This window comes from Aythya ferina (genome assembly GCF_964211825.1).
Source record: "Aythya ferina genome assembly, chromosome: 1".
Lineage (NCBI taxonomy): Eukaryota > Metazoa > Chordata > Aves > Anseriformes > Anatidae > Aythya > Aythya ferina.
The window spans coordinates 149842376-149859475 of NC_140296.1; the positions used below are offsets into that span (position 1 = coordinate 149842376).

The 17100-nt window shown below is 40.9% G+C and overlaps 1 protein-coding gene across 11 annotated transcripts; it reads left to right on the forward strand.

Annotated features, from left to right (window-relative positions):
• TCP11L2 (t-complex 11 like 2) lies at positions 1–15888 on the forward strand. 11 transcript variants are annotated; one of them, XM_084535574.1, is made up of 12 exons: positions 212–295; positions 1629–1759; positions 2448–2487; positions 3599–3768; positions 5086–5218; positions 6160–6280; positions 6966–7186; positions 7733–7869; positions 8892–9079; positions 10481–10662; positions 12563–12735; positions 13295–15888. In XM_084535574.1, the coding sequence occupies exons 4-12, from the start codon at positions 3633–3635 to the stop codon at positions 13537–13539; spliced, it is 1536 nt and encodes a 511-aa protein (XP_084391700.1). In that variant the 5' UTR covers positions 212–295; positions 1629–1759; positions 2448–2487; positions 3599–3632; the 3' UTR covers positions 13540–15888. The 11 variants fall into 11 exon arrangements, with proteins under 11 accessions (XP_084391699.1, XP_084391703.1, XP_084391698.1 ...); XM_084535578.1 differs by lacking the exon at positions 212–295 and adding an exon at positions 411–892 and having other exon boundaries at positions 6165–6280; XM_084535571.1 differs by lacking the exon at positions 212–295 and adding an exon at positions 413–892.
• Positions 15889–17100: the final 1212 nt, after the last annotated feature.

Consider the following 17100-nt stretch of genomic DNA (forward strand, 5'->3'; position numbering starts at 1 on the left):
GCACGGCGGGGGGGAGATCCCCGAAGGATCCCTCCCTTCTCACCCCCTGCCGCTCCTCGCCTGCCGCTCGGACCCGGGCACGGCGAGAAAACCGGCTCCGTGTTTATTCGAGAAGAGAAACACTGCCCTAAACCTCCGGGGCTGGCAGCGGCGAGCGGGCAGGACGGCGTGACACAGCCCCGCCAGAGATGGTCGCGCCCGGGGTAAGGCACTCAGCGCCCGGGCCGGCTACATAAGGGCGGGGGGGGGCGTTTAAAGCCCCGGCGAGCGCCGCGCCGGAGGAGGCCGAGCTGCGGTGAGCGGGGGGCACCGGCACCGGGACCGGCACCGCGGGGCCAGCGCGGCTCTGAGGGAGCCGCTCTGAGGGGCGGGGGGCGGGTTAGGGGGCGGTGGGCTCCGCTGCGGGCTGCCCTGAGCTGCCTTGTCCTGTCCTTGCACAGGCAGCCCCGGGGCTTCGCCGGCAGCGCGGAGCCGCGGCTCCCGTCCCCGGGTCCTTCCCCGGGGGTCCCGGCGGCCGGGGTGGCCTCAGCGGGGCAGGCAGAGCTCGGCCCCCCCTTCTCCTTCCTCCCCCCTCGGCCCGGCCCTGGAGACGCTGTTTGTTTGGCTCGGCCGCTGCCGAGGAAGAGGAGGAGGAGCCGGAGCCGGAGCCGGCCGGGGGAGGAGGAGGAGGAGGGCTCCGCGGGGCGCCCCGCCGGCAGCACGGGGAGCGGGGAAACGTCAGGCGATTTTGGGGAGATTGAGGTGTTGTTCGGCGTGTCTACGCTTAAAGTTACGTGTGAGCTCGGCCCTCGGTAACTTCTGAGAAGCTCTGAGCTGCCTGCCAAGGCGTGAGGCAGAGCGCTTTCGGTGTGTGCTGTAAAGAAAGGACGGAGGAACTCGGTGCCCTATTGTTGTAAGTAATTAGAAAAGCCCTTTCTGATTTGTACTTCTTTGATGTTCTCAGTGAATGCTCTTCCCTTTATCCTTTCTAGCTGTTGTGCAGCACGGTTAAACTGTAGATGGCGCATCCAGATGCTGCTTGTGTATTCACCTGTGTTTACTTTGTACTTTCTACCTTCTCTCTTAAACTTAGTTCAGAACATTATTGCTAAATTCTTGCAGAATACACCCATTTTCTTCCTTTACCATTCCGTTTGTGGCACGCTACTAGGAAATATACTCATCGTGGCAAGTATTGTGGTGTTTATTTGGATGTTGCATTGTTAGAACTGATTTAAAGCAAACTTTCTGAAGGCCCCTACTGGCACGTCTGCTGTCTGTGTATGTGCAGGAGCAGGTATGGTCCCAGTACATCAAAGTAGGTAACATCTTTGGAGATGCAAGGACTTGTTGTCAAAATATACTTTGCTAGAAGTGCCATATGAAGACTTAAGGTGGAAATGAAAATCCTGTATACATTAACTGCTTGGTCTTGAGTATGAGACTGATAGAAAATGGCAGTGCTGACTTGCTTCTGTGGCTGGTTCCCTACTTCTGTTAGGAGCACTCTACAAGTCTGAATATTACTAATGTGAATATTTGTTGTTTGAATTATATGGCTAAGTGAAAGGTCTTAAAATGATGTATAAATTATGAGAGATTTTTTCTTTAATCGTAGTTGATCTCTTCCATGTTCTCTTAATACCTAGACCAGAGCCTTAGACACATCTTGAAGCGCTCTTACTAGGCGAGGGATTTACAAGACCTTTTGGGCCAGTACACATCTAACAACGCTAATCACTTTTTCCCATGGACCACATGCAACATTAACTTTTTAAAGGTTAGTTATTTAAAGTATGCATAAAGAGGCTTTTTACATGATGAAAACCTGGAAACAGTGTGTTCTGGTGTTGATCCAGAAGCAATAGATGGGGGTTTAATGTATGTTTTGCAGGCTCTGTAGGGTTACTATAAGTAAGCAGTTCCGTATCAGGAACATGCAGTGTTTCTACACTTTGGTTACTCATCACGAGTAGTTTCTAGTCAGCTTTAGAGGTCTGTAACACAAATTTTACTAGAAGAAATAGCTTGATTCTTGCATAACATGAACATGAGTCATTCATAATTGTAACTTAGACAAATGCAATTTCCAAGTCAAATCTCAGAGCCTCTTAGTTTTCCAGGTTTTCTTGCAACTTGCTGTCTTGTCTAGACAACACTACTTTAAATACCTGTTTGTTTTCAATTTTGTTAAAACGTTGATTTTATCACTTCTAATAAAAGTTAAAAGAAGTATCACAGCTAAAGCTGTAAGTCTAGAACCTATGACCTCCTATACAGTGATTAAAAGTCTCTTACTGGCTTCCCCAGTAAGTTGATAAGCTGTCAGCTGTTCTTGCTGATATAAGTCTCTTGACAAAAACCAGCATAATATTGTAGCAAAAAGGCACTCAAATACATCTTCCTTCCTCCTGGGGAAGGAGGAGGGAGGAAACAAACACCTAACTGTTAATCATCTCAATTAACAGGGAAGTATTCATCAGTGGAATAACTCAACAAGTTCTAAAGGTATGTCCACCGTGAGCTGGTACTCAAGGAACCAAACATGCTAATCTGATCCTGGGAGCCAACATAAAGAAGTCTTCATCCTTATCCCCTTTTATCCACCTCTCAACCCTACAATACATTGACTCACAGCAAGTGAAACAACTTGCTGATAGAAGCATTACTGGCTGTGTCTCTTAATGAAGTCTACTACAGAATACTTTGTGGCCGTAACCAAAGATGGACAGCTACTTTTGGAATCTGGGCCAAATTCCTTTGGGAGTAGTTATGACTTGACTTCCAGTTTCTCATTTTAATATGGTCATTAACATACTACTTGCTTCCTGTGTTAGAACTATTAATCATCTCCATTGAACTATGCAGCCGTCCAAATTTTCTGTAGTTGTGGATTATCTGCCTGGGAGGCAGCTTCCTTATGCAGACAGAAGCACAATGAAGCATGATAGTTCTCATGAGGTTGTCGCATATGCTGAATGTAGTGCTAGAGGCTCAGAGTTGCTGTTTGAATTAAAACACTTCCTCCCTTGAAGGAGTATTTATTGAGTCTATGCCATTGTCAGTATGAGAGAGAGCAAAGAGACACCTAAAGCAGCAGGTCAGGCTTCCTGAGATGCCCTGCCAGAAGCTCAATATTCTGAATTATTTGCCTGTTCTTCCCTAGCAAGCTCTTTGTTTACTTCAGAGTTTGTACTTTCAGTGCAGTCTCTTTGTGGAAAGAAGCTAATTGCTAAAAATTACTTGATGGTGAAGTCACGTGGTGGGATGATGTAACACCGTGAGAAATGGAGTGCCTTTACATTTTAAGACAGAACTTCCAACGTTCTGACAGCAAGCAGCTTTGGGTTTACTGTGGGTGGTCCTTTATGTTTTAAATCTAACCAGTTTACAGAATGGTTATGTTAGAGTCAGTAAGGTATGAAACAGCAGAAAGTAGAGATGTCATTTATTAATAACTGCATGATTCTGCATGTGTAAAGCCAGATCCTTTTTGTAACACTTTTTCAGAAAGGTGACTACTTCTTCCTTGTTCACAGTATAATGGTCAGTGCCCAGCTTTGAGAATCAAAAAACATAGGAAGTGCTGCTTTTGTGAGATGTGTGTTTTGTCTTTCAGGTCTTGTTTACTGTATCAGCTAACGTGAATCACGATGCCTCTCAGCGATGACCAGAACAGTGATTCAGATTCTTCGCGCCTCTCTGAAAGCACAGCTTCTTCGAGTGACTCTGAGTATTCAAGACAGAGCTTTAACAGCGATTCTTCAAGCAAACCCAGTTCCCCAGCTTGTAAGCATATTTGAACCTTACCTGGGCTACGCAGAGACACGGAAGATGAACCTATTCTATTTCTCTTTCACGTAGCGGGTAGAACCACGGAGTCTGATTCTGTGTTTGAGTGTTAAGAGAAAGGCATGGCTTTCTCTTGGCAGTGGAGCAGTGCATCTCTTTGAGTGTAATACCACTAATAGCTGTACCTGTGAGGGCTTCCTGTGTGCTGCTTCCCTTAGCTTAAGGAGAGTGAGCCACCATGGATATCCTAGTCTTAAGCTAATCTTAACGTCGGTATCAGTCTCCCACCTCCCACTCAACCAACTATGTGTGACTTTATATGCAAAGGGTGGATTTCTTCTGTTTGGTCCATACAGTTAAAAATTAAATCTATTATAAAACTAATTTATAGGCTACACAAAGGTACATGAAGTTAATGCAATAGCTTTTATTCTTTGATTAAATACCAGGATCAAACAGAAAACGTGTTTACACAAGAGAAGGTATTTTGAATGAGCACTGATAAATAAAACCCTGCATAAAATGTGCTTAATGCTGATATCTGTAAGCGTTCTTGGATCATACACACAACTCATTTAGCATCTGTATAAGTGAAATCTTATATTAAAATCCGTATGTTAGTGGAGCTGCAATTGGCAGCTGGTTCTTTAAGCTTCCAAAGACTAATGACAGGACAATCACAAAAATCAAGTGAGAGAATTTGGGAGTTTAGAAGCTTGCGTTTTAGAAATTTACTCCTGCTTTAAAGTTTCTGTCACATCCTTGGTACATATTTGTGAAAAGGGAGTATAACTTAATGATGCATCTGCTATGGTACATAAGTGAGGGGTTCTTAAGTCAGTATCTTCAGAACCTTCTTTACAGGCAATAAAAGCATGATGTAGCCATTACCATGTGCTCAGGATTATAATGGAAATCTGGTATCTGTTACTGCCTGTGCTTTTGCTCTGGTGGGTTTTATAGAACAGTCTACAGAAAATCTGTGGAGTATAAGATCTTGTTTTAAATGAAAAAAGCCACTTCAGTTAAGATGTGAAAATATGAAACTGCTTCTCAAAATGTTATGAGGTTTACGTGGTATTACCCACCCGTGTGCACACACCCCCGATAAGCTGGGAGTTTCCTGAGTTAGTGTTTTAAGAAGATATAAAGGTCTGGTAATCCTAGCTTGTTTCTTCTAAAGTACTAGAGTCCAGTTATCAAGGAACAATATTTATTGCCTTATTACTTTCATGCAAGGCTGCTAACTTTTATTAAAGCTTTCAATTGCTTTCATCTACTATAGTGTTTTGACTTGATCATTTGTTCCTTCAGCAAGTCCTCCCAAGATGGTTACTTTTGATGAACTGATGGCAGCTGCAAGAAATCTGACAGACTTGACATTAGCTCATGAAATTGCTGTAAATGCAAATTTCTGCATAAAACATGAAGACCTTCCACAGAACAGGTAGGAACATGAATTTTGCAAAAAAATAAAGCGGGTTTGAGAAGAGAGGAGAAATGCAGGAGCACCTAAAATAAAAAGAAAACAAAAATAACAACAACCTACCCCCAAAAAACAAACAAACAAAAAAAACAAACCTGTTGCATTTCTGAATGCCTATGGATTTTTATAACAACTCTAGGAGTCAGCTCTCTTGCTCGGAACAAATTCTGTAGTCCAGCTGAGTTGATATGCTGTCTTGGAGAATATGATGCTCTGTCTTAAATATAATGTGGAAAGTAAAAGGCTAATGCCATATCAATTCCCATAGTGAAGATGAGGAGTGGTGTTCTGTTCTGTGGAAAAGATGAAATGATGGGCTTCTATGTAGCCTATAGTAGCATCTTTGTCCTATGGTGATAAGAAGGTAAAGCTCATCATAAGCTTATCTCTAATACTACCTCAGAAGAGATGCAAAAGTTCTCCAGAAATGCCCTAGTGTATATATATATTTAAAACTTCCTTGATTGCAGACATTTTTGACTTAAAAAAAACACCTCATCTTTCCTCTGGAAAACATACATGTAAAAAGACAAACAGGTTTTTAATTGTGCAAATCCCTTAAGTGATAATTGGCTATACAAAGGAATAGTTTTTAAGACTTAGCACATAACACACACAGTTAGTGAATCAGTATGTATTTGATAAGGAAAAAGGGAAGGTATGTCTAAATATGAATTGCTAGCACCATTTCCTAAAGTAATGTTTTAGGAAAGACTTCTTGGTGTAAATCATGTTTTAGGAGCTGATGATCCACAGCACAAGAAAGATAGTGTTGCAGGTCGTGACGAGTGTCAGTGAGTTGTGTTTCCCAAAAAGTCATTAGGCTAACCTAAAGTACTTTGACCAAGGATGAAAGCTATTTAGTAGTCTCTTTCTCTGTCTGTAATTGACTTATTCCACAGCTTAGTGGGCACAGTGAAACGAATTGTACATAAGGCATTTTGGGATCATTTGGAATCGGAACTGAATGAAGATCCTCCAGAATATGAACATGCTATCAAACTCTTTGAGGAAATAAAGGAGGTAACTTTTTTTTTTTTTCCTCCCCCTCCAATACTGTTTTTGCAGCTTAGGTCTGAGAGCCTCTTATTTCACTGAGGGGTCTGTTAACTTACAAAAAAGCCAACACCTTCAAGTTCCTACTTCTAAGAAGAAACTTATTCAGAACTACAGTAGCAATAGGAGTCTAAAATAGATTTGTATTAACAGTGAATATGGCTACACACATAGTAGTATGTCCAATCAGCTTTTGTTGCAGGGTGGTTAGCTGCAAATCAGCTCTTTTCTCAAAGCTTTGCACCTCTACTAGTTTGGCTACATTCTGAGTTCAGTGCGTGACCAGGAGTATAAATGTGATTGTACCTGCCCAAATAGATTCTCTCGTGATCAGTGCAAGAAGGAACATAAAAATCTTCAATCCTCTCACAATACTTAGTCTTCCAAAAATGGGGAAGCTGCCCTGTAGAGCGAGCATTTACTAACTTAAGATTTTTGAAAGAGTCTGAACCAGAAAGCATGTCAGCAGACTTCAAGCGTTTTTGCAGAACTGTACTGTGATCCTTTTAATATGGCTTTTTCCTGCTGCTTTAGATGATGTCCAGTCTTAATATATCTTGTTAGTCAGCTAAATACACTTGAAATTAATATTTTAGCATGCTAAGTGCTTTGATTTTATTGATAAGCTTTTCATTTTTTCCCCCTACTTTAGATTCTTCTTTCTTTCCTGACTCCTGGAGCAAACAGGATTCAAAATCAAATTTGTGAAGTTCTAGATACGGATCTTATAAGACAGCAGGCAGAACACAATGCTGTTGATATTCATGGGCTAGCTAACTATATCATCAATACTATGGGGAAGTTATGTGCTCCAATTAGAGACAACGATATAAAACAGTTAAAAGCAACTGACAATATCGTAGAATTGCTGAGGTTGGTATTTAGCTGTTTTTATACGGGGGGCGGGGGGGAAATCTCTAACCTGATAGAGCGTACTGGGCAGTGGAAGAAGGGGGGAAAAAGTCCTAGTCTTCAGTGATGGCAATCTGCATAATACCAGTTTTCAAAGTAGAAGCAGAAGCATTACAGCTGGGGGAGCGGTGCTATGGCATTCTGCGACTGGAATATTACGTTTACCTTAATGAAATGGGTAGAACACCTAGATTAAAACTATGAAATCTGAATAGTTAAGCCACTGAACAACAACAAAAAGCACTCTTACAATAACATACATTTCTGAGACAGCTGGTTTGGTCTTCTTCATCCTTACAAAATTAAAAGGGCATATTCTTACTGTTCCTCCTTGAACTGCTTATTGCATGCATCCTTTGGGTATCTTGGTAAATAAGTAACGTTGTCTGCTACACTGATACCAATGAAGGAGGCTCCTTCTAGAACTGGGCTTACAGTGCTAATGCATATACTGTTTAAAATATATAGTCTATTCTAATTACCTTACTTTAAACTTTCTCTCTTCAGACAAATATTCCATGTTCTGGACCTGATGAAAATGGATATGGCCAATTATACAATTCAGTGCCTTAGACCGTACCTTCAGCGTAACTTGGTGGACTATGAAAGAACAAAATTCCAGGAAATTCTCGAAGAAACACCAAGTAGGTATCATGTTGTATTTTACTTAAACCTTTACTTTTTTTTAAAAAAAAAAAAAAAAAAACTATTTAAAGACATGCTATAAAGTCTCTCAATTACAGCTACTTAGAGGAAAATTCCAATTTCTTCTTTGGAAAAGCAGAAAGTAATACAAAAAGTTCTTTGACAAGCAAGCTACCAATGGTTAATTGCTTAGTCTGTTTTTAAGCATTTTCGTCTGTTACCTGTGGCATTTTCTGCCAAATTTGTATTTGTCTAATTGATTGGTATCTAAAGAAACAACAGTGGCTCTTTTCTGCCTCCAGACAGTAGCCCTACATATTGAAAGGTGAGACTTTCTCTTTTGTAGCCAGGAAATCTGATAGTCTGAGGTAAACAAGGAAAAACAATGTGCCTGGAAGTTGGAAGGGATGGGATCAGTATCTTTTTAATAAACAAAACACAAGCTCTGAAAAGTTTCTTAAGGTCAACTTCATCCACTACTTCAGATTCCGTATACTACTGCTAAGTGGTCTTTAGGAGAATGTTTTGGGGGGGGGGGGGGAAGTAAGCTTACTGACATCTGAAGCAGAGGCTTCTAAAATGGGAACCCTGAGCTACTGATAAAGTCTGCAGTGTTCACATATGCAGGCTGTCAAAGAACTCTTTAAAAACTTTCATTCATTGTTGATATACTTTCTTTCACCTCTTCTTTCCAGCCTTGTGCCCCAACAAATAAATGGCCTCCCTGAAAGAGGAAAAAGTGGTTTGGGGTCTTGGACTTAATTTTTGTTTCCTCCTACAAAATCTTGGTTGAAATCTAACAATTTATTGTTGGGTTTATGCAAACTAGCTAGAATATTAAGGTGATCAGTGGATGGTCAGTGAAAAGTGAAGGAGAAATTGACTTCTATGAAGGCCTAGCATCAACTCTGATTAATTTTTAGAAATACTTTAATCTTATTTATGTATATGTAACTCTTCCTCAAGCTACTGCTTATTTTGATGGAAGCATGCAATAAATCTGCTGATTTGCAATGCATAGGTGCTCTGGATCTCACAACGGAATGGATAAAGGAATCAATAGAAGATGAATTGTCATCCATTTCTGATGAATCTTCATCATCCTCTGGTGCTGATCATAGTTCTAAATCAAATATTAGTCCTACACTGGTGCTAAACAATGGCTACTTGAAACTGTTACAATGGGATTACCACAAAACAATTCCAGAGGTAAGAAGTATGTTTCAGTGTCTTAAGAGTTCTAGCTATAAGAAAATATTCCTGCAGTATAATAATCCTGATATTAATGACAATAAATGAATATTCTCTTGCAGTTCTTAATCTTCTGAATAGTAAACTAGGAAATTGGAGAGTATATGCTAGTCTCATTTTCTGGACTATGAGATAGATAAGTCATCAACTAGAAAAGTTTAGGGTGCTTTCTCTCTGTTTAGTCATAGCTCACCAGCTCTGCCCTAAGAGCAGTCTGAGCCATGGCCAAAGGCTGGGCCTTGTACTGACAGCACTTGGTTTGCTTTCTTTTTGAGGGAACTGTCTGTGGTGTCTTGGTTTTCCTCACAGCAGAAACAGGGATTGGTGGGATCAAGCTGTGAATCGTCCTTACGCTCAATCATTTAAAAACATGAAGCTCTCCCTACGGTAGATACTCACCATTTCTCAATGCATATAAACTACTGCTTCAAGAATCATTGAGTTTTCCCTCCTGCTACCGATTACTGACCTCTGCTGCTTTAAATAAAGTCAGCTTGAAATTGGCTGTCAGTCAGGGTTAAAATTATCAACTGTAGTGAACATCTTAGCTATAGTTAGTGGCTTGGCAGAGAACTTGGAAGCTATGTAGGGATGCTCTTAGCACGCCCTTTGAGTGGAAGAAAGGGACACTACCTTTCTTTTACCTTCCTTTCAACAATTTTGAATAAGAGCTATATACAGATATCCTCTGGATCTAGGTTGTCACATTGTCACAGTATGAAATTACTACAAACAGCTGGATGTTAATTCCCTGCTTCTCAGTGTGTGTGGGGGGTGGGATTTGATAGAATGAGCTCATTCTATAACCTTAAAAAGGAAACAAAAAAACCCACAAAACCAGATCTTGCTGTGGGAATTGCATTTTTGGAATGATCAGCTGGCTTTTTAGTTTGTAGTAGGTTATAGGTGGCTTGCGGAAATTGCTCTGATGGTTAAACTGGTTTGTCATGCACAGCTGTTCATCACTACCCATCAGTTGCAGATTATGGCATTTTTCAAAGGACAGCTGAATCCAGAAGACTATTTTGTCTGTAACTCTGATCACTTCCATGTCCCCTGGATTCCCCAAGCATCTGACATTGTGGGCTGAACTGTTGGCCACAAATTGTTGTCAGTGAGGAAAAATAAAAAGCAGTTTCTTCAGTGTTCTCTGAACTGGAGGCATTACTTTTCTTCCCTACCACAGACTGACTTCTGGTACTCATAATGTCACTTTATGCAGTACTTCATATTCAGAACACTTTGGCTGCTGTTTCTTCTGACTTTGTATGTTTGTTAATTGAAGATGTTAATGTTTCATGACTAAATCCTGTCTCTTTCCTCCATATTCCTAAACCGGTATTATTGTTCTGCTTCTAGACTCTAATAACAGATGAAGTTCGTCTTCAAGAGTTGAGAGAAAAGCTGAATCAGTTAAAAATAATAGCTTGTGTTTGCCTCATAACAAACAATATGGTGGGTGCAGCAATTGTAGATGTGCCGGATTTTGCTGACCAACTGAAAAGGGTCTCCGTTCCTCTTCTTGAAGGCATGAGCAAGAAGTAAGGCCTTGTTTATCACTCCTCGTATTTGTTAACAGGAAATAACCAAGTGGATCTGAGAACTCCTGGGAACAGTTCAAATGTCATAGCCACTGCTTGTTGATAATAGATACAGATGAAAATTTAGTGCCATCTGAAGCCCTGTACAATGGAAGTACACTGCACTTGACACATTTTCAAAGTTGTTTTTTAATGAAGTCTTAGTCTTGATGGTGTAACTTTTGCAGACTTTGGAGCCTAGCCCTAAAGTTCACTTGTATAGTCTTGATAACACAAGCTATGAGTACGTGCTGGGAGCCAAGTGGCTAGTGAGCAGCCCTGCAGAAAAGGATCTGGGGTGCTGGTCAACAGCAGGCTCAATGTGAGCCAGCAGCGTGCCTTTGCAACCAAAAGGGCAACTGCATTTTAGGGTGCATTAAACACAGTACAGCCAGCCAGTCACAGGAGGTGATTCTCTTCCACAATATATTTCGCATTGGTGCAGCTTCACCTTGGATATTTTGTGCAGTTCTGGACTCTACAATATAAAAAGGATGTTAAGGTACTTGAAAGCATCCAGATGAGGGCAACAAGGCTGGTAAGGGAGCTGGAAGGCATGTCCTATAAGGAGAAGAAACTGAGGACACTTGGGTTGGTTAGTCTGGAGAAAAGGAGGCTGAGAGGTGATCTTACTGCTCTACCACTCCCAAGGAAGGGAAATCACAGAAATGTCTAGGTTGGAAGAGACCTCAAGATCATCAAGTCCAACCTCTGACCTAACACTAACAAGTCCTCTACTGAACCATATCCCTAAGCTCTACATCTAAATGTCTTTTAAAGACTTCCAGGGATGGTGACTCCACCACTTCCCTGGGCAGCCCGTTCCAATGTCTCACAACCCTCTCACTAAAGATGTTTTTCCTAATATCCAACCTAAATCACCCCTGGCACAACTTTAGCCTGTTCACCCTCATCTTGTCACCAGGCACATGGGAGAACAGACCAACCCTCACCTCACTCCAGCCTCCTGTAAGGTACCCGTAGTAGAGTGTGATAAGGTCGCCCCTGAGCCTCCTTTTCTCCAGGCTGAACAAGCCCAGCTCCCTCAGCCTCTCCTCATAGGACTTGTTCTCCAGACCCCTCACCAGCTTCGTCACCCTTCTCTGGACTCTGTGCTGATCTGTTCTCTCTGGTAACCAATGACAGAATAAATAAGAATGGTACAAAGCTGCATCAAGAGAGGTTCAGACTAGGTAAAAAGGAAAACTTTCTTTACTGTGAGGGTGATCATATGCTGTAACAGGAGTTGGTTGATTACTTGTGCCTGTCAGTATTCAAGAAGTGTTTGGGTAATGCCTTTAATATACTCTAACTTTTGGTTAGTCCTGAAGTGGTCATCCATTTAGGCTCAATGATCTTTATAGATCCATTCCAACTGGACTGTTCTAATACCTGAGAGGCTGTGGCAGTACATCCACCAAGTCATTTTTGCCAGTTCCTTCAAACTTACTCTAGGTAGTTTAAGCTATCTGTCTGCTGCTAATACTACTGCAACTTGCACTACAAGCAAGTCTCATGGGGGTCTTAGTGTTTCAAATGAAGTTATTTTACTTTTTTCCTCATGAAATGTTATGAATTTGGCTCTGGATAATATGTAAGCATAAGGTCAAAGTGAATTGGTGTCATCGCTGCACACTTAAAATGACTTTTCCCACTTGAATCCCAATTAGTATCCTTATCTTACAGGCAAAGATTTCTCATGTATCTGTAGAAGTACACATCTGCAAGATCAAATGACAACTTCATCTATACTCTCAGCCTGCTCTCCGCAGTGAAAACAAAAGGAAAAAGGAGTAGTGAATTCACCTGAAACTGCTACGGAAGCCATAAAAGTTTCTTTTCTTTTCTTTCTTTCTTCCAGAACTTTTGATTTGAAGGAAGCTCTGAATGCTATTGGTGTCCAGATTTGCAGCAAAGTGAATGGGTCTCTATCTGAAAGAGGTCTTCCTACTCTCAATGCAGAAACGCAGAATAATTTAATGGGTCAAATTGCTAGTATTGTTGAAGAGAATAATCCTGTCTGTTCCTTGATCGGTTAGTAAGAACACATAATTATCTTACTGTATGTGTCTGTATAAGCTGCTAAGTTTAAAACTTACCTCCAGTGATCTCAACCAGCTTTCTAATTATGCTTAAAAGCCACTTTCTTACAGCAGTAAAATACTGTGTCAAAAGAGTAAAGAAATATTGTTTACTGGGGGGCTATGCTGTTGGTATGCTGCGGAGCATGGTTAGTTGTAGCTAGAAAGTTTGTGTCCTTGCAAACAAGCTTAGAGATACTAGATTTCTGGAGGGGAATATAGAAAATGTGTGATACTCATCTCTCTTCTGTCAGTTTGGGTTTAAACCTGAGTGTTTTCCTTTTTTACCTGAAAGGAAGTGGACTTGCTAACTTGTTGAACAGGTCTGCCTTGCAGGAGTCAGCTGTCAAAAACTTTCAGTGTTTCACTCTGCAAGATGGGCTTGGGAAAGGGAGAGGATAGTTATCTAGATTGTTGGATTTCTTGTGCTGAGTTACAGGGTGCTTGTGAAGTGAGTATGGTTTCATCTTGCATTTACGTTTGTTCTGAGCATGCTTTATATTATGTTTCAGATAAACGGATCCAGTTATTCATGAAAAGCTTGCTTGCTCTTCCAAGTTTCCAGAAGTGTATGCCTGCTGTGCCAGGAGGCCTTTCTGTGATTCAGACAGAGATGGAATTTGTTGGATCTCAGTATGCAAGCATTGTAAACTTTAATAAACAAGTGTATGGACCATTCTATGCAAACATACTTAGGAAACTACTTTTTCCTGAGGCACCAATAGGGAAAACAGAAACAGAAGCACCTACCAATTGAAAAATCTATTTCTGTACCCCTTTCTCTTACCTTCAGTTTTCATAATAGAGACATGGTGATCTGACTCCCCAGCTTGAAGAGACCGCTCCAGTGACTGGTAATGAAACATTTTATAAAATGCGGATAGTTTCTGAAATCCACTGGAAAGAAACTAATTTCAACTACATTATATATATATTTTAGACTAAGCCTGCTTAATGGATTGTGCCACTTGTAATAGTGAAATACTACCTTTTAAAGGCAAGCATTTATTACGATTTGCAGTGGGAAAGAGCTGGCGAAATACTTTTTTGCCACCATTAAACCATAATGTTTTTAAAAAATATATATATTTACATATAGCAATGCAATTATGAGATGACAAATTTGTAGATAAAATGTACTATGCTTATGTTGTATTTTTTTAGAGCAAAGTCTAATAAAACTATCATTCTGAAAAGAATTTGAAGAAAAAAGGTTCATATTAGGCCAACTTCTGGTACTCCTGCAATTACTGGAACTAGAACTTAGCCTATGTTACATTAAGGAATGCCAGTATTATAAGCTGTTTTGAGAATAGCAGTTACAGAAGAAGCATTCACTGTTTTAAATAAGAACATTCAATACTTGTCAACTGTAATGGTGAGTTTAAAGATAAACACTTAAGCATAATGTTGGCCATGGGGTTGGGGTGGGGAAGCAAATGTCTGTATATAATATTTATCTAGTGGAGGTCATACAGATCTTAAGTCTAACCTCTAATTTGTGTATATACTGATCTTTGATCTTAATGGGTATTAAGAATTTTTAACTTAGGGCATTCTGACCTTTATTCTCAAAAGCATATTATCATTGGGAGTGATCTTAGAGTACAGCAGAACAATTTCACCTTCTGCTTTCTGTATTCTGTTGGTTGAGGGCCTAAGTTTTTCAAAATGTATTCTGGATATTCTTGTGTCTGCAAAGCAGAAACACAAATTACTCATCATTCTTGAAAATATGATTATATTTATTCTCACTGGGTCTGTGTGAGAAGTACTTCTGGCTTTTGTGCCAAAATTTGTGCAGATTATACTCCAATACTTTGTTCCCGTTTAAGACAAGAATCTTGCATACAGAAGTTGAGTAGGTTTAAAATGGAGAGATATGGGATTAAGTTTCTAAGTTTACAAATTATATTTTGCATATTTCAGATTATTGGTAATAGATACTGCTGGAATACTTAGTATAGACATGTTCTTGTCTATGAAATTGAATCATAATGTACTTGAAAATGATCATTTAATATATAATGGTCCTTTTAAAATGTTATATATAAAATCATGTGATACAAGTTAAATAGCTTGTTTTTAACATTTTATATTAGTCTATTTTTATTGATACAAAACTTGCCCATAGAAGTTCAATGTGCCACACAAATTGTGTACATACACTTAGTAATGTATATCATGTCTATCATAAAGGTCTAAAAAAAAAAAAGGGCATTACCAGCACTGTGGTTTTGTAGTCCATTTTTACAGATTTGTGTACTTTTTTTAGTAAGGGAAATGACTTCTAGTCAGTTGTTCCTCAGTGTCCAAGGACCTTGGCCACAGGTACATGATATGAAAACTTTCTTCAAAATGCCTTGTTAGAAAATAAATTGCTCTAGTGCACTTCTGTTCTATCCCTTGTAAAAACATCGCACAAAATGAAGCAGAGTATGTATTTTGAAGGGAACATTTCCTGAAGCCTGAAAAACCTGAGAAAGGAACTCTTAGAACATAGTAATTGTGCCACTAGGTAAAACAGGTTTGTTCAACTTCATATGAAAATTTGAAATGCAATTCAAAATCAGTAGGAGGAGAATGCTTTTTCCAAAGCAATGGGAGATTACGTCTTAGTGATTTGCTACATCTTTAGAAATAACATCTTGGGAAGAAACTACTTTGAGCTTCAACCAAAACAGGGTCTTAGGAACATTGGAAGAACGCATCTAACGTGACTATGACCATTCTATCATAATACATGCATTGCATTACATGCATTGTTTAATTTTGGGGCATTTTATAGCATGGCCTATGTTTCAAGTGCTTGTTCAATGTATCTTAATTTTTATTTAATGTTTCAAACATGGACATTGCATCTGTTTAAAGTCATGTTTTGCATGCTGTTTATGCTACTGTGGCTGAAATGCACTTGCCTCCACTCTGAAGTTGTCCTTGTGAAACAAGATGCCATTCTGTAGCAGCTTACTTTGTCAAAATGCGAATATTTGAAGTTTTGTATGCATTGTTTGTGATACCCTTGTCCTGAAATGTCATTTATGCAAATTGTTTCTTAAATGTAATGGATTATTTTAAATGCTGAAGATAAAGGACTGCACTAATATGTCGTGGCTCATCTCTTTTTCTGTAACTCTTCAATTACATCAGCAGCTTTAATCTAATTGCACAAATAACTAACTAGTTGTTCCACTAAACCTGGCTCTTTGACAAAGTTCATCTACATCCTCTATCTCTATTCACTCATAGCTATGCCCATGTCCCTGGGCAGCCCATTCCTGTGCCTCACAACCCTTTCAGTGAAGAAGTTCTTCCTAACATCTAACCTAAACCTCCCCTGGCGCAACGTAAGCCCATTCCCCCTCGTCCTGTCACCAGGCACGTGGGAGAACAGGCCAACCCCCACCTCGCTACAGCCTCCCTTGAGGTACCTAAAAAGAGCGATAAGGTCACCCCTGAGCCTCCTCTTCTCCAGGCTGAACAAGCCCAGCTCCCTCAGCCGCTCCTCGTAGGACTTGTTCTCCAGGCCCCTCACCAGCTTCGTCGCCCTTCTCTGCACCCGCTCAAGCACCTCGATGTCCTTCTTGTAGCGAGGGGCCCAAAACTGAACACAGCACTTGAGGAGCAGCCTCACCAGAGCGGAGTACAGGGGGACGATCACTCCCCTAGCCCTGCTGGCCACACTGTTTCTAATGCAAGCCAGGATGCTCTTGGCCTTCTTGGCCACCTGAGCACACTGCTGGCTCATATTCAGCCAACTATCCACCATCACTCCCAGGTCCTTCTCTGCCAGGCAGCTTTCCAACCACTCAGCCATCTTCAAACTTCCAGATCTAGAGGAACGCTCTGGCTGCAGCCTAAAAGCCAGGTGTACGGAAGCTCCCCCAAGCCAGCCAGTCTTCTCCATGTGACCTGCCAGAAAACAGCTGTCCTGGTTTCAGCTAGGATAGAGTTAATTTTCCTCCTAGGAGCTGGTAGGGTGCTATGTTGTGGATTAAGATGAACACGCTGATGTTTTAATTGTTGCAGAGCAGTGCTTACACCAAGCCAAGGATGTCTCAGCTTCTTGCTCTGTCCTGCCAGTGGGCAGGCTGGGGGTGCAGCAGGAGCTGGGAGGGGACAGACCCAGGACAGGTGACCCAAACTGGCCAAAGGGGCATTCGGTACCGTATGGGGTCATGCTGAGCAATATATAGGGGTGCCTAGCCGGGATGGGGATCCGGCTGCTCGGGGTTAGGCTGAGCTTTGGTCAGCGGGTGGTGAGCAATTGCACTATGCATCACTTATTCTGCACACATTAGTAGTAGCAGTACTATTC